Source organism: Notamacropus eugenii, chromosome 5 (genome assembly GCF_028372415.1).
Source record: "Notamacropus eugenii isolate mMacEug1 chromosome 5, mMacEug1.pri_v2, whole genome shotgun sequence".
In the NCBI taxonomy this organism is placed as follows: domain Eukaryota; kingdom Metazoa; phylum Chordata; class Mammalia; order Diprotodontia; family Macropodidae; genus Notamacropus; species Notamacropus eugenii.
This window is the reverse complement of record NC_092876.1, coordinates 364,090,881-364,115,385: the sequence shown is the minus strand read 5'-3', so window position 1 is coordinate 364,115,385 and position 24,505 is coordinate 364,090,881. Positions and strand designations below refer to the sequence as shown.

Sequence of the window (24,505 nt, the reverse complement as noted above, 5' to 3'; positions counted from 1 at the left end):
GCCTACCTTTCCCCCTGAACTCATGCAGACCTGGTAAGGGGTTCAGTCCAGGTTTCCATATTTCGCTATACTCTGGCTCCTTGTCAAATTGCTCTCATTGAGGCTCACCCTTTATCTTTTTTTTATAAAGGTCCAATTTCCCTTCAGTCTTTCTTTTCTCATAGAAGTCCTAGCTGTTGGTTAGTGTTCATAGTTCTCCACAGGGACTTGAAGATGTATGAAACTTTCTTGTAGTCTATGGGCAACCTAGTACATATGTAATTGTTTTGCAGAATGCATACTCACTCTAAAATCTGAGTGTGGAGATGAAATATAGGGAGAAGCAAGAGGGGAATTCAATTTGGTGGCAAATTAAACACATTTTATAAATAAAAACACTTTAACAAACTCCAAAGAATTCTTCTCCAAGACATTAATAAAAAACTAGTAGCATCTGCAATTGTCCACTGTAGTAATTTATTGTCTGTTAAAAGAATAGAAGTTTTATCACGGTAGTAGTAATATTTTTTGGAACAATTTTATTGCTGGGTAATGTTTTCATTTAGGGACAGCTAAGGGGAACAATGGAGAGACTGCTGGGCTGGAATCAGGAAGACTCATGTTCATGAATTCAAATCTGGGCTCAGATACGTACTAATTGTGTAACTCTAGGTAAGTCACTGAAGCCTATTTGCCTCAGTTTTCTCATCTGTAAAATGAGCATGAAAAAGGAAGTGCTCAAATCCAATATTTTTGCCAAGAAAACCCCAAATGGGGTCACGGAGAGCCAGACACAACTGGAAAACAACTGAACAACAACAATTCATATCACATTTTATTTAGCAGTTTTTGATTCTTATACAAACAATTCCCTAGCTTGCTGTCATTACAAATAATATTAACTGTAGACTCTCTGTCTCTGTCTCTCTCTCTCCCCACTTCTTTCCCTCCTTAACTCCCTCATTTTCTTTTTCTTTAGCTTATAAACCCCATTGGCATATTAACCAAAAGGCAATGTAATTGTAAGTAACAAAGGTAATAATTTTGTGACCAACAGTGGTTCCACCAATGCTGAATTAGTGTACTGTTTCTCCCTTAACTTTATCAATATTGTTTTTTAACAACTATTTACGGTTTTGAAATAAAAATGATATGCCAGAATTTTTTTTATTTTTCTCTTTAGGAATTCTAAATTTTCTTTTAATTGGATATTGACAGTTTTCAAAAGCAATAGACTGTTACTTTCATTTTTAACAATTTGATACTGAACAATATATTCATATAACATTCTTTTAGAGATTAAGGTCAACTTTCCGTAGATTTTGGATGTAGCACTTTTAGAGATTGTTAATGAAAAGACCTAGATTACTCCATATCCTTTCTTCATATTCTGAGTTATTTTTATTTATGCAAACCCTTTACAATTTCCATATAATCAAATTCACACACACACACACACACATATATACGTATGTATATATATATGTATATATATATACACCTATATATGTATAAACACACAGATAGAAGATATAACTTCCTATTCCCCTTTATTTCTAAGGTATTTTTAAAAATGTAAATTGTTTGTCATTTTGTACATAGTGTAGTATGAAGCTGTATCTGAACCCACTTTCTACTAAACAGCTATCCAGTTTCCCTAGATATTTCTATCAAATATTCTCCCAATGTAAATTTTTTCTTGGATTTAATGAACATTAGAACAATATATAAATCATATTTGTGTAATCCATTTCAGTAACCTAGTTTTCTATTCTTTTTAAAATGTGGTACTAGTTATTTTTGATGATTGCTGATTTATAATTTTAGCTCTATAATGACATTTTCTCCTCTTTTCAATTTTTTCATTATTTTTCTTGACATTCTCAACTCTATTCATTCACACAAATTTTGCTATTCTTATAACCAATTTTATAAAACATTCATTGATGTTTAAATTTGAAACTAGATCCTAATTATGCAGTATTATCGCCTTTACTGTACTGGCACAATTTAGCCATATATACCGAACACCTTCCAATTATTTAGCTTGTACTTTATTTCTCTAAGAAAAATAATGTTTATAGATAGATGCAGAGGCCAAAGAGATACTGTTTCTTTGTTCTGGCACATTCAGATAACAAAGCTATTAAAAACTTATTTAAATGGTATTTTTTTCACCAATTTTTTTTCCTTATATAAATATGCTTATTATTCTCATGGACTATTTTATATTCTACTATTCTGCTACTTATTACCTTTCTTCTCAGGTGATTCTTTGAGGTTTTCTAAGTAAAAAAAAGATATACTTATTTCAGGACCTGTGATTTCTATCAGCAAAGCAGATCGGCAACTGTTCTACAACCTAAATCTTAAGTGTGTTCCCTGAGAGGTTCAGTCAAATAAATCCTCAGGATCACATGGCCAATATATGTCCAAGATGGCAGTGGGCCTCTTGTAAATAGATTATGGATGTAGCACTTTTATCAGAGATAGCTAATAAAACGACCTGGTTCTACCATGTCCTTTCTATGGCTTTTCCAAATAAACCTATTTTTGTCCCTTAACCAATTCTTATTTCCTGCCTTTCTTTATCTTGAATTGCTATTATAGCTAACATTTCTAATAGTTAAAATGAGAATGGGGGATGGAGGACTGAACAGATTTGGACAGAACTGGGTTCAAAATCCTGTATCAGACATTTATTAGCTGTGTAACTTTGGGCAATTTACTTAACTTTTCTATGCCTTACTTTTCTCATCTATAAAATAAAAGGGTTAGACTGGATGGCCACTAAGGTTTCTTCCAGTTCAAATTCTTACATATTATGAATAATTATAAGGGAGCATCCTAGCTTTATTCTTGAATTTAATGGGAAAGCTTTCAGTATTTTTTTTCCTTATGAAAACAGTGTTAGTTACTTTATGGGTTTGTATTAATTTTTCCCTATGACAAAATTTTTCATTCCAATGATTTTTAGTTCAACATAAATAAAAAAATAGGTTATATCAAATTTACAACTTTTTGTTTTGTTTTTATTGCTGTTATTATGACTTTTCTTTATAACAACTAGCAAAGCAGTGTAGTTGATAAGGAAATTGTCTGGCCCTGGCATTAGGACAATATGGCTGTGCCTCTCACGTATATGGGCTACGGAACCTTGAATAAGTTACTTTGTTCCTCAGGGTCCTAAGGCAATTCTTTATGACTATAAATAGCAGAGCAGTTGCTAATCTGCATTGATACAGCTTACTCCTTTGTGAAAGTTCACTAGACCAATAAGATAAGTCTGGGCAAAAAAAAATACATTGTTTTCTAGCCTTGAACTATCTTTGCATTCCTGATTGATCATGACAAACAATTCTAATGATAAGTTACTATAGGTTTTTAGATAGGCTTTTATTACTGCTGCAGCAATATTCATTGGTAATAATGGTTTAAAAGTTCTGCCTAAGTTCTCAGATTTGGGTATTAAAATCATTCTTGTCACACGGAAGGGATACAGCAGCATCTTTTTTGTTTCTGAAAAAGATTATTTAGCATAGATTTTACTTGATCACATCTTGGATAGAATTCACTTGCAAATTACCACATAAACACTTGCTCACGATTTGTGGCGGGAGGATACAAAGAAAAGTAAAAATAAAAAGCAGATAGTATGATGGTAAGGCAATTTCAGAGATAAGCCTGACAGAGGGAAAAGCACTGGGCAGGAGTTGGAGAGGGGTGCAGACTGGGAGAGCTTCCTGCAGAAAGTGGGATTTAACTCAGTCTTGAAGAAGCACAAGGAAACTGGGAATCAGAGGTGAAGAGAGAGAATCTTCCAGGCACATGGACCAGCCAATCAAGCTGTATTGCACAGTGCGTATAAGGGAGACTCTATACATGTAAAAAAGACTAGAAAGATTAAGAAGAGTCCTGGCTGTTAAGGGATTTAGATTCCTCAAAGAACATTTTATATTTGGTTCTGGAGGTAATAGGGGGTGGCAAGGGAGGGGAAAGGACAGGTGACTGACATGGTCAGACCAGTATTTTAGAAAAATAACTTTAGTATATAAGCAGAGAATGAAATAGTGAAAGACTTGGGATAGTCTATCACAAAAGCCTAGGTGTGGGATGATGAAGATTTGCTCCTGTGGGTAGTGACAGTGTCAGAAGAAAGACAGGGATATGAAGGCAGTAACAAGATTTGACAACAGAATGGATAGGTAAGGAGTTGAGGGTGACAGGAAGGAACCTTGTTAACCTGGCTAACTGAAAGATGGCAATGCTCAAGACAATAATAGGAAAGTGGGAAGGGGGGAAGGTTGAAAGATAATGAGATCTATCTAAACAATTTGAGTATAATTTGAGTTGAGGTGCCTGTGGAGCGTTTACTTTGAAATACCTATTACTTGGATGTGGAATTGGAGCTCACAAGAGAGATTATGGTGAGAGATATTTGTGTGTTTATGTATGTAGGTGTATACACAAGCACACACATTTGGATATTTATATTCCATTCTATATACAATAGATTATATAATAAAAATGCATATTCTATTATTATCTGTTAACTGATGATTCAATTATCTCTATACTTTTCCATATAAGCATATATACAGATGTATATATGATAATCATCAGTATAGAGATAATGATTGAACCCATGGGAGCTGATGAGAACACCAAGTAAAACAGTATGGAAGCAGAAGAGAAGAAGGCCTAGGACAGAACCTTGGGGTACCAACCATGATTAGTGGTCTAACTTGGAAGAAGATCTAGAAAAGGATAATGAGAAATCACACAAGTGGAAGAACAAAGTGATGACATGACTGTCACAAAATCCTAAAGAGTCCAGAAGAATCAGAAGTGACTGACAGTGTCAAAAGGTACAGAGAAGGCAAGGATGAAAATGAAGAAAAGGCAATTATCAGGCTTGATCAATAAGAGATCACTGACAATTTGGGAAATAGTTTTAGTTAAGAGACGAGGTAGGAAGTCAAGTTACAAAGAATTTTTAAAGTAGTGAGAAGAGGAGGAAGCACTTAGTACATAGATGGCTTCATAAGCAGTTTAGCTGAGAAGGGTAGGAAAGCTATATAGCACAATAACTTGCAGAGTTAGAAAGATGAGGATTTTTTTTAAATTTTATTTTGTTTTTTAAAGGATGGAGGATAGATATACAGGCATGACTGAAGGCAGGAAGGAAGCAACCAAAAGATATAGAAAGAATTAAGATTAGTGAGAAAGTATGGAGATAACAGTGAGGTTAATCTGCAGGGAAGAGAGGAGAGAACAGAAGGGGTCAACAGAACATGTAGAGGTGTCAGCTGTGGCCATGAGAAGGGACCCTTCTACATGTGAGACCAGTGCAGAGATGAAAGAAGCAGTAAGTGAAGATATCTGAGTGATGTCAGATAAAGAGGTGAGAAGAGTAGGGAGCTCTCAGCAAATGGTGTCAATTTTTTTTTCAGTGAACAAAGTCCTGAGCTGAGAGGGTGGGTGAAGAGAATGCTGTAGGATATTTTGGGAGGGATTAAAAGGTTTAGAATAGCTGCTGTGGTAAGTGGGATAGCAAATGGATTAATAAAGTAAAAAAGAACTAATTTGATACAAGGAAGGCCCAATTAATATCATGCAACATAAATCTGTATTAGATCCAATCAGCAGGTTTTTATAATTTTCTCCAGCTTCATTCAGCTGCATGGGGACAAGAGTAAAAGCAACCATGGGAATAACCCAAGACTGAGGTCTGGCAAGCTGTGATAGGACAGGAGAATAAACGATTTAAGAGCAGAGATAGTTTATTCAGTGCTGGTAAGTGCTGGCTCTCCACAGGGAAAAAGAAAATTGTATTTATGACACACTTTTAAGCTCAATCTGCATTATTAATACTTTTCTCTACTACCTTCTTAAGCATGGAAATCAACAGAATAATAAATCAAGCCCCAATTTGTAGCATTTGCTGATTTCTAAGATGTAAATTCTCCTACAGAAAATTTTAACACCTGGCTCCAGCACACCTCTGTGTAGAGGTAAACTGATCCATCAAGTGATAGAGATAGGGAAAGAAGGAGAGTAGAGCCAATGTAGAGGTGATAATCTTCTAAAAAACTGTGATGTGGAAGATACAGAAACAAAATATGGCCAGGAACCATAAGACACAGAAAATGAAATGACAGATTATTATCGGATAGAGGTCATAAACACTGAAGTGGAATCATAATCAACGGCATGTCCATCTCTGTGAGCAGCTGAGGTTGAGTACAGGAGTAGGTCATGGAGAGTGAATAGATTAAGAAATTTATAAATTAGGGTACTTAGGGAGTTTCTCCCAACTTCAACCCCAAGGTTAACTTAAATTCTCATTCTGGGAATAAGATTATCTGTTTTTCTTCTGTATATCTGAATGTTTTATATTAAACATAGTATTTACATTTTTTTCAAATTTTTCTAGGAGACAAATAATTCTGTCTTCCTAAGATCTTCCTTCTAGCTCAGTTATTTTTATTTGGAGCAGCAGCAAAGTAGCATAGCAAATAGACTGCAGGGCCTGAGGGCAGGAAGATCTGAATTTAAATCTGACCTCATACACTTACTAACATGTGACTGTGGGCAACTGCCTTAACTGCTCTTTGCCTCTTTCTTCAAGTAATAGCACGTCATCAAATTATTTGGTCTTATTAAATAAGCCTTATTTAAATAATCTTATTTGTACTTTGCTTAGCATAATGCCTAGCACACAGTAGGTACTATATAAATGATCATTCCCTCAATCCCTCCCATTTTAGGGACTCTCAAATTCATCTTCCTATTCCTTGTTTATTTTCTTCTACTCCCTCTGATTTTTTTGGCTTCCATTTGGATTATATGGGTACTGAAACTTTCTCTGTTTTTATGTCTCTCTCTCCCTCTGAGAATTTCTTTCCCTACCCCCTTTTATACTGTCATTCATTCATTTAAAATATTTTTGTCATTTTGAGGTAATAAAGGAAAACAGTATTTAATCATGACTCTTGCAACCTCCCCATATGTGTATCAACTAATCTGTGAGAAACAAATACTAACAAATAGGATTTAGTGACTAAAGAAGTAAATGTGGATAAGCATAACTTTCTTCATTCTGCAACCAGCCTTGGGACAAGGCCAAAATCACTGTTTCTCCTACTGTTTTCTTGTTTGCTAGAGTACTACCTTTCTCAAGAATATAACAGTAATATCCCCCTCAGTCAGGGCTCATTATATAGGCGAGTTTCTTTCAAAGTGTATATTTCAGGCAATCTATGTTTTCCCATGCAGGAAGAGTTCAGTTTAAGTTTTTATTTAATATTTGGTATAATATTAACCTAGATTTCCAAGACTTTTTGGCATCTGTCTGGTATTAGGTATAAAAAGAGCTATAAAAATAACTAACTATGATATAATATATTGTAAAAGAAAATGCTTTAACAGATTTCTTGGGCTTATGGAAGGCTGAAAAAGTCACACACACAGACACACAGACACACTTATACCCCACAACTACTCTTATACAAAACAAAACAAAAAAACTTAGATCACTCTACCTCTCAAATCACTGAATTTCTTGCAAAGATGCTCTCCTACCTTTACAAGTCACAAATTATCAACACTAACAGTGAGAAACTTTCAGCAGAAAAAGTAAGTAAATAAACATAATTATCGAGCCATTCATAAAAGAGTTTCATACTCAAGTGAAGTCATGACTTAGAAGATAATTAAAGATGCACAGGGAAGATCCATACTACAAGCATCAAACAACCTTACACATCGCCTCACAATCAGTTGAATTTATAAAGCAGTTATCTAGCCTCTGCTTTGCATGTGTCTTACCTTGGCTCCTTCTAAAGGCAAATCATGGCGTCTATGTTTTCTCATAAGTACTTGATCAGAGCCTATCCTACTGTGCCTTCCATTTATGTTCGAACTTGCAGTGAGTCCAGGTTTGGGTGAACCATCTCCTGTGATTCGACATCCGAGCAATGGGTTTGTCCCAAATACATCCCTAGGGCACCAGGCTTCAAGGGGCATGGGCTGGTCTCTGGAAGGTACACTTTCTAGAGGGTGAAAATGTCTACTGAGTCTATTGTCAGGTGGGATGGGAGGTGGTCTTTCAGGAGGTGGTGGAGGATCTCGTAAAGGAGGCGGAGGTGCTGGCAGTGGTTTATCTTGCTTCCTCACCATACATGGAGAAGACTGTGTATACATGGGAGAGAAAAAAAATTGAGTTGTATTAAACATTTTAAAACATTTATTTTATTAAATTTCATTTCCTTGCCTTTTTCTGGTTAAAAAACCTATTATTTTGTGAGCCTATTAATAAGATCAGAATGGAGCATATAATATTCCTACACCATCTGTCAACATATTCCCTTAATCACAAATTCAACAACACTGGAAGCTAAATGAGAGAAGCCTAATAGAACATTTCAGTACAGTAGCTTCTGTGGTAGCAGTAAAGTTCAGTATTTGAACTTATGGTTTCAAAAAATAAAAAAGATGAATAAAAATGCCTTAAATAATGGTTCTGATTAACATTAACATTAAAATAACCTAACAAAAATTCATTTATTTGCACATTTCTGTGATTTAGCAGAGAACAAGGAAATGCTTCAGTTGAAACACTTAAAAACAATTTTTAAAAAAACTCTGCAAGTGTGCTCTCAGTGCACTGGAGATTCTTTTGCTATTTCAAAAAAATACTTAGCATATGATCTTTTAGGAACATTAGAATTTTATAATTTTATTTTTATGAATATGATGTGTTCACCTGTAAGATACCTACACTTTGGTTCTTTTGTATCACCAGTGAAAGACCAAGAACTTGAAAGACTTTGATTGAATTACACGTATACATTCTAAAGCACATTTTTCAAAGAGCGTACAAGGAATTCTATGTGCATTTCCAAAAAGAAAATTAGTCTAATTCTCTTTGTAGAAACATGATGTATTCTACTAAATGAGTCCTCATGTCTGCAAGTGATCTTTAATTATACTACACTGACCTGATCCAGAAGAAGATAACTTATGTTTTTAAATATAAGAAAACATCAGAGGAGAAAAGGAATCTATTATGTGAGTGCATCTGGCTAAATATCACTACTGACTTTTAATGTATCTAAAAATAAAGCTATCAAGTAAGAAAAACTGAAAAGTATTAGAAATGATGCTTGAGGTTAGGTTTAAATTTAAGTATATTATCAAAATTTTTGTTTGCAAAGACTGTTTCATAAAAAGTCGAGTGATCACCTTATTACTAAATTTAAGAAAAAAATTTTCACAATGTAATCCAATTTGTGGATTTCATTAAATGGCATGAATTTAACAGAAAAAAATCAGCATAACTACCACTTCATGTACGTGTATATATAAGATACATAATTCTTTTGGTTAATTCCATTTAAATACAAAAGCCCATATAATGTAAGTCACCTTGAAACACATAATTTGTTATACCTTAAGCCCTTATGCAAATATGTTGTCATCATAATTTTCCTGTCATAATGCAATGAAAATGAGTTTAAAATATCATTGGATAATAGCATGTAATTTATTTTAATGCATATAATGACCTTTTAAATTCATTTTATAAAATAACTTCAGTTGCTCTGACATCAAAGAATGATTATAGGAACTTCCTTTCTGAAGAAAATGTAACTTCTATGGCTTATCAAAGTTAAAAATAATATCAAGAAATAGACCCTGTTTGTCCAACAACAACTGAGGAAGACAGGACACTGAATAGGAATTTTTAAAATTAAAACTTTTTATCACAAAATAACAATCATGTTACCAATAGGTCTTTTTAGTGAAAACTTATTTACCTTTGGTGATCCAGTTGGGCTGCCGCAAGGAGAACGAACCACACCTTTCTGAATCAGATCCAGGCGAGGAGGTACTGGTGGAAGGCTAAGATGTGGTATCTGAAGAGGATCTGGAAGTGGCTTCCGTCTCTGTGCAAGAGGAGAAGATCCAGGTGATGTCACTGGTGAATTCTGCCTTTCATTGCACTGTGAAAAAAACAGAATGAGACCATACATTAACCTCACCTATGAAGTGTATGACTTTTGATGCCTAAAGAAGACAACTGACCTTGGTAACAAAAATGCTTAATCAATCTGTTAATGGAGCTCAGTTCCTTTTGGATCATGCATGGTACGGGTACTCACACTGTCCCTCAAGGCACCGTTATTTTAAGAACATACTGTTACAGTGTTCCTCCTGTGTATCTTGAGATACAGACTATATAAGTAAGGAAAGTGTAGAGAGAGAGCTAAAAAGATATAGTTACCTAAAAATGCTTCAAGGACCTGCAATTTTATCAATGTTGGTATTCATTGGTTGGTATATCAAGCCCCCTGCACCCCACAGAGATGTCTATATGTATATGTATATATAAACTCATCAGAAAATATTAAAGTCTTAAATTGTCTGGAATTCTTTAAAGATAAACTAAACAAAGAAAACAGTTTATGTTCTCTAGTGAATATTAAAAAATATCTTCAAATCAAAATTTTTTTTATTGGTTTCTTGATTATATGTTGAAACTTTCTACTTTAGAAATTATCCTTATAATATTGTTGTCACCTTGCACAATGTTCTCCTGAGTTCATTTTACTTTGTATCAGCTCAAATAACTCTTCCCAGGTTTTTCTGAAACCATCCCCACCTTGGTCATTTCTTATAGCACAATAATATTCCATCACAATCACACAACACAACCTGTCCAGTCATTCCCCAATTGATGACATTCTGTCAATTTCCAATTCTTTGTTACCACAAAAAGAATTGCAATAAATTTTTTTTCAAAAGGATCCTTTTTCCCTTTTTTAAAATCTCTGTGAGATACAGATGTAGTAGCATACAGTGTTTATTTAATAAAATCATTTGAAGTGTGGCAAGAAGTCAATTCTTCTCTAATAAGACAATCGGGGCCACCAGTCGACAATCTAATTCCAGCTTTCACAATGTTTAAAAAAGACTCAATTTTAGCATCAACATAGTTTCAGTTTTTAAAATGTGAAATACATGGTATAATGGGAATTTGTGTGTATAAATATTCTCATTTAGCCATACTACACAGTTATTTTTTCAACCATTGATTTAAAAGTTCTAGCAGTTAAACAGAAGTACTAAGATTACACTTCAGAAAAAAGTACCAGAAAGGCTTCAAATATCTCACTATATGCTGTATTGTCAAGTCCTTATGTCCAACAATGGATGCCAAACTAGTGTTAAAACAAAATTAATTGAAGCACAGTGAAATTTATTTTGCAGCTGTAAGTAGTCTCTACTAGTGCAGACTGGCAAGAGTTCTACAACTCAGATGCTTAGAAAATTGCTTAGGAGAGTTATTAATGGAATTAAATAGATTAGATAGATGGATAAATGGAATCAATTTCTAAAGGCTACTGATGATTCTTACTTGAAAAGGGGAATAAAACAGAATAAAATAAATCTGCTTAAATCTTAACTGTGATGTAAAAGGAGTCTGTGTATCCATCCATTACGCAGGGAAGTTTCCACGAAAGGGAGGTGAGGCAATTTTTGGAATAGAAAAGTCATTTATCGTAAGGTAGATAAAATCCCACAGCACAGAGCACATGTTGAAGTAAACCAAAGCTGTTCCTCTAGTAACGGTACCTTGTTGATCTTCTTTAAGTAAGGTCTCTTAAAGAACTTACTGAACAAAGCACAATTTGGAAGTACATGTTGTCTTAAGTTGTGCCCAAAGTCACACATTAAAAAGAGGAATAACAGTGAGTATCTGATAATGGCATCCTGTTTTGCAAAGTAACTGTTAATGCACTGTTGAGTGTTAGAATTGGGGATAAGGGACAGAATGCATAAAGCTCATCACTTTAACAACTGTCTTTCAGATCCCCAGACACTGTGCACTCAAAACAAACATTCAAATAAAAAGACTGAAGAGCTGAGAGAGCGGAATGTTCAGGACTTTCATTTTTTCAAAGAAATCAGGACCCCTAAATGTCATATGAGGCAACTTTAGAGGTATATAAAGACCCCGTTTTTATTTTCTGAACTAAACCAGTTAACACATTAAATTTAAATGACATTTAGAAATTTTTGGTATAATTTCAAGGGAGTTTTTAGTGCATCCTAATTCATCAATAAAGGAGTAAAGGAAGAAATATGACTTGGTTCACACTGCATCCATTATAAGAGAATGTTATTATTTTTAATCAATAAAATTATCAAGGGAAGTTCCCTACTTCAATTTTTTCTGGGAAAAGTACTTTTTAATTGGAATGATATTGACTAAATTCTTTCAGGAAAAAATGGGATTTTATAGCACTTGAGCATTCTCTGCCAAGAACACCTTCCATTTCTATTCTACTCTCATGTATTCATTCCCCTTACCTCTCTGATTCCCCTTTCCTTCAATGCCTTCCTTTTTAGGTTTTCTTTAACCTGTCAATGACATATAGGGAACAGCTTGGCTGTCTAGTGGTATTGCTGACATCTGCTTGTCCTTCTGTGTTCAGAAAGCTTATTTTTCTTTGTTGATTTATCAGTCTATGCACATTGGAAATTTGGCTATAAGAAACATATTTATTATAAAAATATTCAGTGAAAGCAAATACAATTCTAAGAATGGACAAGACCTTTGAGATTCTAGTCAGTCATCATTAAATTCAATACCTTCCTTTCACAGCTGAGAAAATAAACGTAAGGATTCTAAGTTATCCATTAGGACTAGCCAGCTCTCCTGATTTCTAATTCTCCTAAAAATTAACTGCTACTTTAGAATCAGCCACTTACCAATTCAAATTCAAGTAATTACACTAAATTCCTCACATTCTAAATAATGGCCTGGATTTAATTTGTGAAAGAGAATATTAGTATAACACAAGGGCCGACTATGAAAATTCTTGAGCCAGAGTTCCAAGAAACCCTTTTGATGCACACTACCAGCACTTAACTCCAAGACCAGCAGGCCCCCTGTGGCTTTATACACTTAATTGGAACCAGGCCTTATACTTAGCGCAATTCACTGTGTTCACAGAAGTTATTATGTACTGTTCTCTGAAGCACTAATTCAATTTGAAGTATTACAATAGCTGGAAGTGGATTCAAAACAATAATTTTATGGAGGGCATACTAGTTTGGGAAAGAGAAAATAAGCTTTACTTGTTGTGTAAATGAAATTCATTGTCTGGAGCTTATTATCTTTTTCCAGATTCTTTATACTTGGCAATTAAATTTTCAAGAAAAGGATAAATAACCAAATAGTGCCTTACAGACACTAATGCAAGTTGTTTTTACAAAATCTGTAACTATTCATACCAACAATTATGGTACTACAGTAATAAAATTATCCACTACTATTATGGTTGTGAAATTCATATTCTGTGACAATTTAAAAGTAATATTTTTAATATACAATTTTGAAATAAGATCCCATAGTGAAGTCAAAAGAATTGATTGTTTAAAAGAAACTATTGGGCTTCATTTTCTTATCTGGTAAACCAATGTGGGGGAAAAACAAACCCAAAAAACCCAGAAACTAAACAAAACCTAAAGAAGAATCTGGTAGATAGAGCACTGGATTTGGACACAAGAAGATCTGAGCTCGAATATGACCTCAGACACTATCTATCTGTTTGACCATGGACAAATCATTTAACTTTGTCTCAGTTTCCTCGTTTAGAAAATGGAGATAAAAACAGCACCTGCTTCCCATCATATAAAGTATAAAAGGAGCAATTTTAAACCACATTGCAACCCTTATTGTTATAATGTTATAAAAATGCTGGTTACTACTAATACTATTATTAACTGCCTGTGGCTGTAAGAGATTTATCATGACTTTGGAATATGTTACATGTTATTTTGGAAAGTCTGATATATTATTTACTAGCTTAGTAACAGAAAATTTTGTCTCTTCTTTATATAAGAAGAGGCAAAAGAGCAAGGGGAGAAGGTGAGAGAAAGGAAAATATTCATATATTACGGAGCTGCATTTGCTCACCTTTAAATTAGAGAAAGTTATTTTTTCATTGTCTCTTTTAAAGAAAGTCATACTTAAGTACATTCAAGAGAATTTCATTATTATTCCCTTCCCAATTTACCTAATTGGCTAATTAGCATTGTCTTGACTAAATTTGATTCTTTAAACTCCCTAAGATCATACACTTCAATGATGCCATTACAAATATTCTAGATTCACATATCTTCTTAATTTTCCCCAATTCCTCTAAGGAAATCCTTGTCCAGGTAAGGAAGCAATAGCCTCTGGGTTAAAGATCTGAGGGAACAAAGTTGGCACGAATACTAATTAATGGAAAAAGTTTTGGATTTGTGATCTTGCTTTTGACTATATCATTCATCTGAAATGTCTGTCTCCAAAACTCACTAATAACAAACCTAACAATCTTCTTAATCATCTTCTTTCTAACAATCCTAACCCTTTTCTGACATCTCTCTGCAGCATCAGACATTGTTGTTCACTCATTCTGAAAACTCTTTCCTCTGTGAGTTTTCATGAAACTACCTTCTTTTGGTTCTCTCACAGGTTTGAATGTTTTCCTCAGTATTTTTTGCTGGATTATCACTCAGGATGGATGTATTAACAGTTGGTATGCACAAAGGCTTTGTACCAAGACTTGTTCTTGTTTCTATTTATATTTTCTCACTTGGCAGCCTCACCAGTTCCCATGGGTTAAATCATTACTTCAATGTAAATGACTTCCAAATGTAGAAATCCTGCACTAGTTTTTCTCCTAAGGTCCAGTCCTGCTATCACTTCTTAAGAGATATTAAGAAATGGATGTTCCATAGCTATCTTAAACTCAACAGGTCTGAAACAGAAATCATCTATAATCATCTTACTTACAAAACTTCACTTTTTACTGTTAAGGGCATTACTGCCCTTTTAGTCATTCAGGTTCAGAGATGCAACATCATTCTCAACTCCTCAATCTCACTCATCTCATATATCCATTTCCTACTATTCTTTAGATCTAAGATCAAATGCTACCTCTCTTCCAGAAAGTCTTCATTGATTCCTGCAAGTGACTGCATCCCCTTCCCTCTAAACACCTTTGATTCAATAAGCATTTATTAGGTATACACGTATAGTTTGTATCTCTCTAGTGTGCGTGGGTGTGTGTGTATGTGTGTGTGTATCATAGTCTGTCTTATGCTGTAGATATTTATGCGCATGTCTTAAATACCCTATTAGACCATAAAGTTTTTAGAGGCAAACTTTCTTGATCATTTATATTCCTAAAGAATCCTCAAGGACACAAATAATGAAGATTATTTGTATTAGGCAAAGAACTATTATACAAAGCGTTATAAAATGGTTAAGAGAGATAGCATACCATAGTGGGTACAGGGTTAATCTTAAGGGTTTAAATCCTGTTTCTGACAGGTACTCTGACAGGTAGTGATCATGAGCAAGTCACTCTCAGTACTCTAAGCAAATCACTAAGACCATAAATTGTAGTCATGTTGATGATGTACTAGGAGTTCCCAACAACAACAACAAAAAAGCATTTCAAGTAGACCGTGATTAGGAACTTCCATTTCACGTACAAGGAAGCAGGTTAAGATAGGGAAAAGGACTTGCCCAAAGCCACGTAACTATTAAGTGGCAGAACTAGCACTGTGGCTCAATTATGTAATGCACATTTTTAGATTTCAGCTTAGGGCAAGTAACAATGTTACTTGGGATGCTCACTGACTATGGTCATTAAGGAGTTTACAGACAGGGTTTGTAATCTGTGAAATTCTAAAATAAATTAATTCATGGTACTCAACTGTTAAATTAGATGCTAACAAGGAGCATTGATGTATTTAGGACAATCATATCTGGAATGTCGTCAGTAAAGCTTGTTCTCTACATTTGGGAGGGAGGAAGAGGAAAGGTTCTCAGAAAACTATTAATCAACTTTTTAACATAAAGCATGGCTGTGGACAAGGCTATAAAAAAACTTCATTACTATTTGATTGTTATTCCTGTAATAAATTACAAACATCCATTCATTTTAAAATGAGGAAACTGAGTTAAAAGAATTTAAGCTATTTGTCCAGTTTCAGACATAGTTATCAGAATGACTCATTCTACATCCACTGCTCTTTTGCTCTTTTCTTTACAATACTACACTGAAGCTTCTCAGATATAAGCTAGCTAGCTAAACTGGAGAATAACTACACAGGAAGAGTTTAGCACATATAGTGGCAGGCACATAATAGGTGCTTAATAAATGCTCGTTGACTGATTATAGTCTAACATTTATCATAGGGAAGTATCAGAATATTAGAACTATAAGAGATCCTAGAGATCTCACACCCATAATTATTAACAATAATTTAAGACTGATTTGAATCATTTTTATCTTTGTTTTAATGAGTATTTCTTTTTCTTTTTGAAATCTTTCTCATGTTCTTTTATGATGTAAATGACAAAACTTGGGTGAGAAACTACCAGTATTTTGGCTATGGAAACTGTTATGAGAGAATATAAAATCTCATCTTATTAGCTAAATGAAGAATATCATAAAAATCATGAAATTAAGGCTTCTCCAATGCAATAATTACTAACTTCATTTTTCTTATTAGTTAAAGTGTACTTTCATATTTGAATAGCTTATATCATATAATAATGGCCCCAGGATTATTTCTTAGAGTTGGACTTTCATCTGTATTCACGAAAACTAACTACTGATAATGATGAAAACTCTCCCAACATAAATTTTAATTCTAATCGACATTTTTCTTTTAACCTGATATCCTCCGACCATCTCTCTCATCAGTGAATTCAAATTTAATTTTAATCTTAGACTAAGAACAGTACTCCTGGGTAAGTAAATATAACATAGTATATTCAAAATTCAAATATAAATTACTTCTACAATCTACTATTTTGAATTATATGTACCATAGGCTACCTTCATCATGTAATATTAAGAGAGCCAACTATATTGAATGAGTTTTGGTAGAAAGTGTATTTTCTTCTCTGTAATGTTCCACTTATTTAGTGGTCAGACTTCTGACCAGCTCAAAGATGCAAAACAGAGCTAGAAGAAACATCATAAGAACAAATCACTGCTCCAAACAAAATTCTATGAAACATGTGAGAGAGAATCACAGAATCACACATTATTTCAGAGTTGGAAGGAAACTCAAAGACCATTTAATCCAAACCTTACCAGAACAAATAATCTCTTCTTGGTGGTCAAAGTGAAAGCACTTCAAAATCGGGGAAGGGATGAGGAAGATAGGATCAGAGAAAGCTTCACAGCCTTAAAGAAGGGAATTTCAAAAGGTATAAAAGGGGGTGGGGGAGGAGGGAGGAGTAGGCTTAGTCTAGGTAAGAGGGATAGCTTGAGCAAAGGAATGGGGATGTGAAAAAGCAAGTGAGGAGAACCAGCAAGCAGTCCAATGTGGCTAGAATATATAGAATGTTAAGATAAGAGATCAGGTTAGCTTACTGATTTTATTCCGTTTAGAGTGGAGTGCCTTCATTTCACTTAGTATTATGTGAGAAAGTGCAAAATCATGCTAAGTTAAAAACTTTGGTTTCTTTTTCTTTGGCAATATGGAATTCTTCCTTAATTATCAAAATGATTCACATTTATATGGTCCTTTAAAGTTTACAAAATGCTCTTCCCAAAGCATGGAGAGGAAGGTAGAACAGCTATTACATTCATAGTGCAAATGAGAGAATAAAGACACATAGATTTCAAATGACTTGTCTCTGGTCACAAAGATAGTAAACATAAAAAGTGGGTGCTGAATCCAAGCCTCCTTTCTACTATCTACCAGATCTTACTACCTCAGAGAAATGGAGAAGGTTAAGACAGAGAAGCAGGACAGAAAATGCAAAAGCACCAGAATAATCAACTATATAGCATTTAATATAGAGACATGTAGCATTCCATATATTATAATACATGAGTGTTAGTGTATAGCTGCATAATAATTAATGATCACAATGATGAATGAGTGTAAAGAAAAGATTAAATTATGCTACTTACCCATATAGTAAGACAGGGGAACATGTAAAAGATTTTAGAATGGTTTATCTCAAAATTTGTTGCATATTATAAAGAACAAGAAACCCAAGATGACTTTAAGGTACACAAGAAAGCATGTGAATAAGTAAAGAGTACACATAAAAATTTTCAAAGGCAGATGGAGACAGTGTTAATTTCCCTACATAAGGGTGCTGATAAAACTAGTGGGCAAAAAAAAATTCTCAAACATATTTACTATGTTAAGTGGTATGGATTTCATTTACGTCTTAGCCAAAGACAGTGTCAGCAGGAAACCTTCTTTTAATGTGTATGAAGTCAGAAGGAGTAATGTAATCTAACAAATTACTAGCACTACTTCTGGCAGTATCCCAGACTTTTTTTGAAGTCCTCCACTGACACACTACACAGCATCAAGCCCCAATTATCTTGTGAATCCTGACAACTCCAGAACACATATGGTTGTATGGTTTCTTGGAAAAAATTTGTATCATCTTCCAATTATAAAAATAGTCATACAGCTTTTTCCCAGGAAAGCAACTTGTTTGGGCTACAATACAGTTATATATCACATTTTCTTAAATACAAGATGAACTATAAAACCTGCTTTACTCTCAGTTTAGGAATTTAAAAAAAAATAAATTCTGTTTATAAACTCTGTGAGCTGAACATTGCCATGGTAATGGAGACACCCTGAACTCTACAAATGAAGTCTAAAGAATTCTATCATATAACACCTAATAACATACTGATGGCATTAAAAATGTGGAGAAAACAATATGCCTGCAACAGGAAGGCATATTTTTATTGCAAATCAAGAATTCTGATCACGAGAGAGAAGGAAGATGAGAAGAGCAGTAGAAATGGCAGGTGAAAAAACTGAAACAGTCTGAGTAAATGATTAAGACACTGACTGACAAACCATTGAGGGGATGATAGAACGAGATACTTTTTTTAAAATGAAGACAACATAATGAGCCACAAACCAGAGAGCATGAAGCTACAGATTGGAGAAATCTCATTCCAAAATGAATATCTGATATATGTGTGTCACCTCAGCTATGAGACTGAACTAAAGAAAAAGCATTTGATGATTTGATAAAGAGAATAACATCCTTTGTTTATACAGTGAGGCAGGAAGGCAAAACATAGAATGCCAGCTAGTGAGTCTAGAGATCTAAGCCCCAGCAACCATCTGTGCTAGCTGGATGAATTTTCTGATTCTCAATGTATTCAACAATATGAAGAGCACTCTTAGTGTGGGCCAGAGAATAAGCATGATAAGATATGGATGGCAAGCAACCATTTTTCTCTCTCACATATCTTTCCTCCCACTTTGCCCTTGGTTAAAAATGATCACACTATTAAAGTCATTTTTTTGATAACTAACCAGTACAGAAATGTGTTTTCATTTGTATTCACAATGTAAGACTCTCAAAGGGTGATTCTTGTAGAATAGAGGCACAAAGCTGAATTTCCTAAGTCCTACTTGAAAGTTCATTTGCACTGCTGCAGACCTCCAGAAGAAACAAAGCTTTTGTTTAAAAAAAGCCCACCTTATTCCTTGGCTGCTAAGCCTTAAACACCATTATGATTGCCAAAAATTTAATAGTGTAGGAGATTCCACTTGTAATGGAAAGATACATGAAAAATATAAGATTGTCTCATTTCTAAGAATAACATGTAAGAAATGGTATCAGATACATCATGCAGGAAGTGTATGGTCAGAAAAAGAAGCAGGATGATCATATAGTAAGAAGAAGGGATAACAAAATGGATAGTTAAGTGTTACAATGGTACCTAAAGAATTACAGGTCCTATAGCAAGGTCTATAATGCACTGAGTAGATCCTCCATGAAGAATTTAAAGAGGAAAAGGAAAAAAATGGATAGAAAAAAAGACACGGGCAATTTTAATCTGTACCAAAGGAGAAATGACTCACATTAATGAAAACACAGTGCTCAAATACTTAAATATTCATTAGGTCATCAAGGACACGTGGCCATACAAACAGGTGGTTCATGCACGTAAAGGAAGGAAAAGGACAACTTGCTAGATGACTACAAGCAAGCTATGTTGGTATCTAAAAAAATGTCAAAATGATACAGATGATGGCCCCTCCTGCACTAGGTAGGTCACCTATGGAGGATTTGACATGAATAAAAAATATCTAGAATGAGAAGGCAATGGGATTGTACTTTACACTGGTAAAAGGAGTTACTATGCTGACTAAATATCATGGATGGAAAGTACCAAGTAAAGGGGAACTCACTGGAGAGCCTATCTCGGTGAAGAAAACTCAATAGCTAATTCAAGTAGACTAAATCTGCTACTGAACTCCAATTCATCAAGCATCTCTATATGATCAGGACTGTGCCTTAAGATGTGGGAGGTTAAAAAACACAAATGAAGGGCAAAGTCTATGTCTTCATTGAACCCACTATCTATGAGGGCAAAGAACTGGGATACAGAATACATAAGAGATAAGAAATATACAACTGAACACTTAAATGAGTGGTAGAGAGAATAATTACTTAAATATTAAAATACTGAATATGAAAACTAAATATCTAATGGTACTGCAGATAATACAAACAAGCTGTTCAGCTGAGCTAGGGTTATTGAGGAAAAATCATAATTCAATAACTAATTAACTAGCTATTAATAGAACTAGTTATTACTAGAAGGGGCAAGGGGAGTCAATCCAAAGGGGTTTTAAACTTTGAAAAAAAAATCATGGACTCCTATCCTATGAAATTAGAGAAACTATTTCACAGAGAAATCTTTAGGAAAAAAGTGTAGTAGTTCACATACTCAAACAAAGAGAAAACAGTGACAGAAGAAAGTGAGGATAGATGGCTGGAAAAGCCAATTTAATGAGAATATTAAAGTCAATGGCAATCTCTAGAATGGGAGAGTCCATAAGCGTAACAGTTGGACATATCAATCATTACTATGGGGGAAAGTGCATAAAAAACAAAAATAATGAAATGTTTTATTTTTTAAAGCTCAAATTAAATAAACTACATGACATTATCATGTCCTAGAAAGATCATTTATTGGGAATTACAAAACCTAGATTCTACTAGTGCTACCAATAATGAACTAGGCTTTAGTTTTCTCTTCTGTAACATGAAGAGGTTGGACTCAACAATCTCTTAACGTCTCTTCCAGACTTAACCTCCAGATCTAACTCTGTGAATGAAAAAGGGTGCCTTAGAACTGAAAACATTACATATAAATTCAACACATTTTTTAAAAAATTTGTTTTTTAATTCTATTTCTCAAACAGAATCAACAGTCACATGGACAAGTAGGTGAACTTTTTGAATCAGACTATACAAACTGAAGTTCTGTCCAATTTTTTAAAAGAAAGTTAGGTCCCTTTAAATGGCAACTGATCTGAAATCTGCATGAAGCATGTTTAACATCTCACTTTTGCTTTCAATGGTAGGATGTTATCTTTAATGCTTAACACTTTTAAAAATAGATTTTACTGCTATCTAATGTACAGAGATTGAAAATTACATATTGCAGGATCTATTTAATTCACTGCAGACAGATGAGGGCAGTCAAGGAAAGTTCTCTGATATATGATTACCTAAAAATAAAACAAAGACTTCACAAATTTTGTTTTTTAAATTCAGTTCTATCACTGTTAAAGGAATAACTCTTTCTAAAGTAATTTAATGCTTAGACCTAGGGTAACAAGCTTTATGCACTGCCAAATAATGTACTCAAGTATAATTTCAAAGACTACCCGGGACTAAGAATACTGTGGGGGTGGGAGTGGGGAGTGAGACGGGTAGTTCTTGAGTGAACAGTCAGTAGCAACTTGAAAACAAAACAAAACAAAAAACTGCTAGTTCCTTGATGGGAAACCTAAAAGTCAGCTGGGTAGACCAAATCACACGTAAATCTACGATGGATTCAAAGTCTGAGGAGAGCACCAAAGGCACCTGTTTTTGTCTCTCTCTCCTTTGCACATTTCCCTTTATTCTCTTTGCCTACTGATCTTCCCCTTCCACTCTTACTCTTCTCTACATTTTAATCTTTGTGGTTTAGTACCCACTCTTCCATCATGCTGCTCTTTCTCTCCATGTTTCTTACCCATTTTTATTGTCGCATGTATCAAAGTTAGTACTGTTTTCTCTTTAGACAAATCCTAGTAATGAGTCTCAGAAGATCTATATGTAGTGGTTACTGATCCAAGAACCAGAAGGAACAAGTAGTTCACCATACATGTATGTTAGTCAGAAGGGCTGATCAACAGACATACTGTATGTAGGAAGTCAGAATGACTAACAGTATCAGGAAAGTTGAACAGAGATTAGGTTGGCCAAACAAGATACAATGTATCAGGGTATACCAATCAAAGGGTTTATCCAACATTAATGATCACACTGGCCTTTAAACACAGAACAAACTTGGGGATGCCTTCTATTTGTGGTTCACTATGACACTTTTTTCTCTGACTTAAATGTACCATAATAGGTTTGGTTTCATTACTCAAATAGGATCAGGAGTCACAGACAAGCAGGTGACTTAGAATGTACAAGTTGAAGTTCTGTCCAATTAAAAAAAGACTTCTCTTTGGTAAGTCTAATTTAAAATATTTGTGAAGCATGTCAAATATCTCATTTATAGTTATGCAATCTGCTTTTATCTCAAGTTGTGAGTTGTGCTTTACTAGGTAACATTCCATTACAGATGATGGTATACAGATTTTACCTTTCGAACTGAAGCCAAACGATTCATCATTAAAGATTCTTCTCGGTCATCATCATCATCCAAGTCCAGCATTGGCATACTGAAGGTATCAATGATGCTACAACACCTGGAGCTCTCATCTCTTGGATCAAAAGGATCCACAATGATGGGTTCAGTTCCTTTTATTTCACATCTGCAGAAAGGGCAGCCTTGACCATCTGATTCCTGAACAAAAGAATAAATACATCATTAGCCTTTGCATGACATGCACAATTATAGTAAAGATCTATTGCTGTAAAGGTATAACAAAATTTATGTATTTCCAACTTCAAAGACAAATTCTGGGGAAATAACGCAGAGTCTAAAGGTTTTGATGTATTTAAAAAACAAATAATCACAAGATCTGAGTTTCCAAACCTTTGAATCTGGAAGGTTTTAAAGTAACTAAAACATATTCTGATAGAGTTACTTGAGAAATTAAACAAAAAGATGGGAATTTCACAATGAACCAAGACATAGTAACAGTAATGATAAAGGATTTTAACATGTGATATGGAAAGTCTTCCTATTTATAGTACAAGTCATATTTTAAATATATCAACTTCCAAGATCTAGGTCTACTTAAATCTTGATTTACAAGGAAACACTGGAAGAACAAAACAATAGAATTTCAATTTCAGGAACAATAGCAAAATCATAGTTCCAAAATTCAATGCCTGTTGGTTTGACGTACTCAACTGGGGGATAATGCTGCATAGGATGACATTAGCCTCACTTCAAATCTTACTTTTGAATAAGGAATTCCACTCAAACCTACTGTAGTATTTCTGAGAAAGGGCCAATTTTGCTAGGAATTGTCAACTAAGTTCACAATGGACAAAAGAATGGAAGAAGACTTATGCTACTACCTTATAAAAAGGTTTCAGTCTTGAAACAGGTAGCAAACTTTAATCACCCTATTATGTGAGGGGAAAGGAATGCAAGCAACTTTTCACTACCGAATTTGTGGACACAGGGATAGAAAACAATGTTTTTCTTAAAAAAAACATCATGCCTTTTAGGTAGACTAACAATTATGTTCATATTAAATATCACAACCTTAAGATCTACAGACATTGTACCACATTAAAGAAACTGAAGAGGTGGTAAACTGGCTTAAAGATTCACTTCCATATTTATTCTAGAACTTCACTTGACATAGTCACTTCTTTTTCCTTTTTAACCATAGCCTGATTACTGAAATAGAACTTGAACACCCCTCATTTCAAGTATGTAATCACCTTCTCTTTAGTTTACTGCTAACTGGGGCAAACTAAAATTCAGGATATGTGCACTCCTTAAAAAGAATTTCTGCTACACCACAGTTCCTCACTCACTCAACTCAGCTCATTTCTATTCACACACTAAGAAATATAAGGACATAATATCACAGGCTTTTATTGGAAAGTTCAATTGTTCTACAGGTAGGAAGCATTTACTGTACAGTTTATCTATTGTACAACAGAAAGCACTGTCATTACAAGCCAATCACAATGAGAACGACTTTATTATATACAGAATGTCTTTATAAGGGTATTTAATCTAATGGGAATTATCTCCCTCATAAGGTTTTCTCTGGAAACTGCCTATGTTGTGAAATTCGGTGAAACTATAATTTAATAGACTATCATTTGAGGTATAAGCATTAGACTCTGTTGAATGACTGACTAAACATATACACAACAAAGAATGGGTCAAATGTGTGCCTCTAGAAATTGTTGCTTTAAATGTTAATAGCCTGTAGTAAAAGCAGAAAGCCCTATACCCATTTTCCTTTG

At 34.3% G+C, this 24,505-nt stretch overlaps 1 protein-coding gene across 11 annotated transcripts in view; it reads right to left on the bottom strand.

Annotated features, from left to right (window-relative positions):
* The window catches only part of CBLB (Cbl proto-oncogene B), a 236,034-nt gene that overhangs the window by 58,291 nt on the left and 153,238 nt on the right, over positions 1 to 24,505 (bottom strand). For all 11 annotated transcript variants that reach the window (XM_072614114.1, XM_072614117.1, XM_072614119.1 and 8 more), the window contains 3 exons: positions 22,710 to 22,913; positions 9,801 to 9,986; positions 7,810 to 8,172 (listed from right to left, as the gene is read on the bottom strand). In XM_072614114.1, the coding sequence (XP_072470215.1) occupies positions 7,810 to 8,172; positions 9,801 to 9,986; positions 22,710 to 22,913 (753 nt within the window). The remainder of the gene's footprint in view (positions 1 to 7,809; positions 8,173 to 9,800; positions 9,987 to 22,709; positions 22,914 to 24,505) is intronic.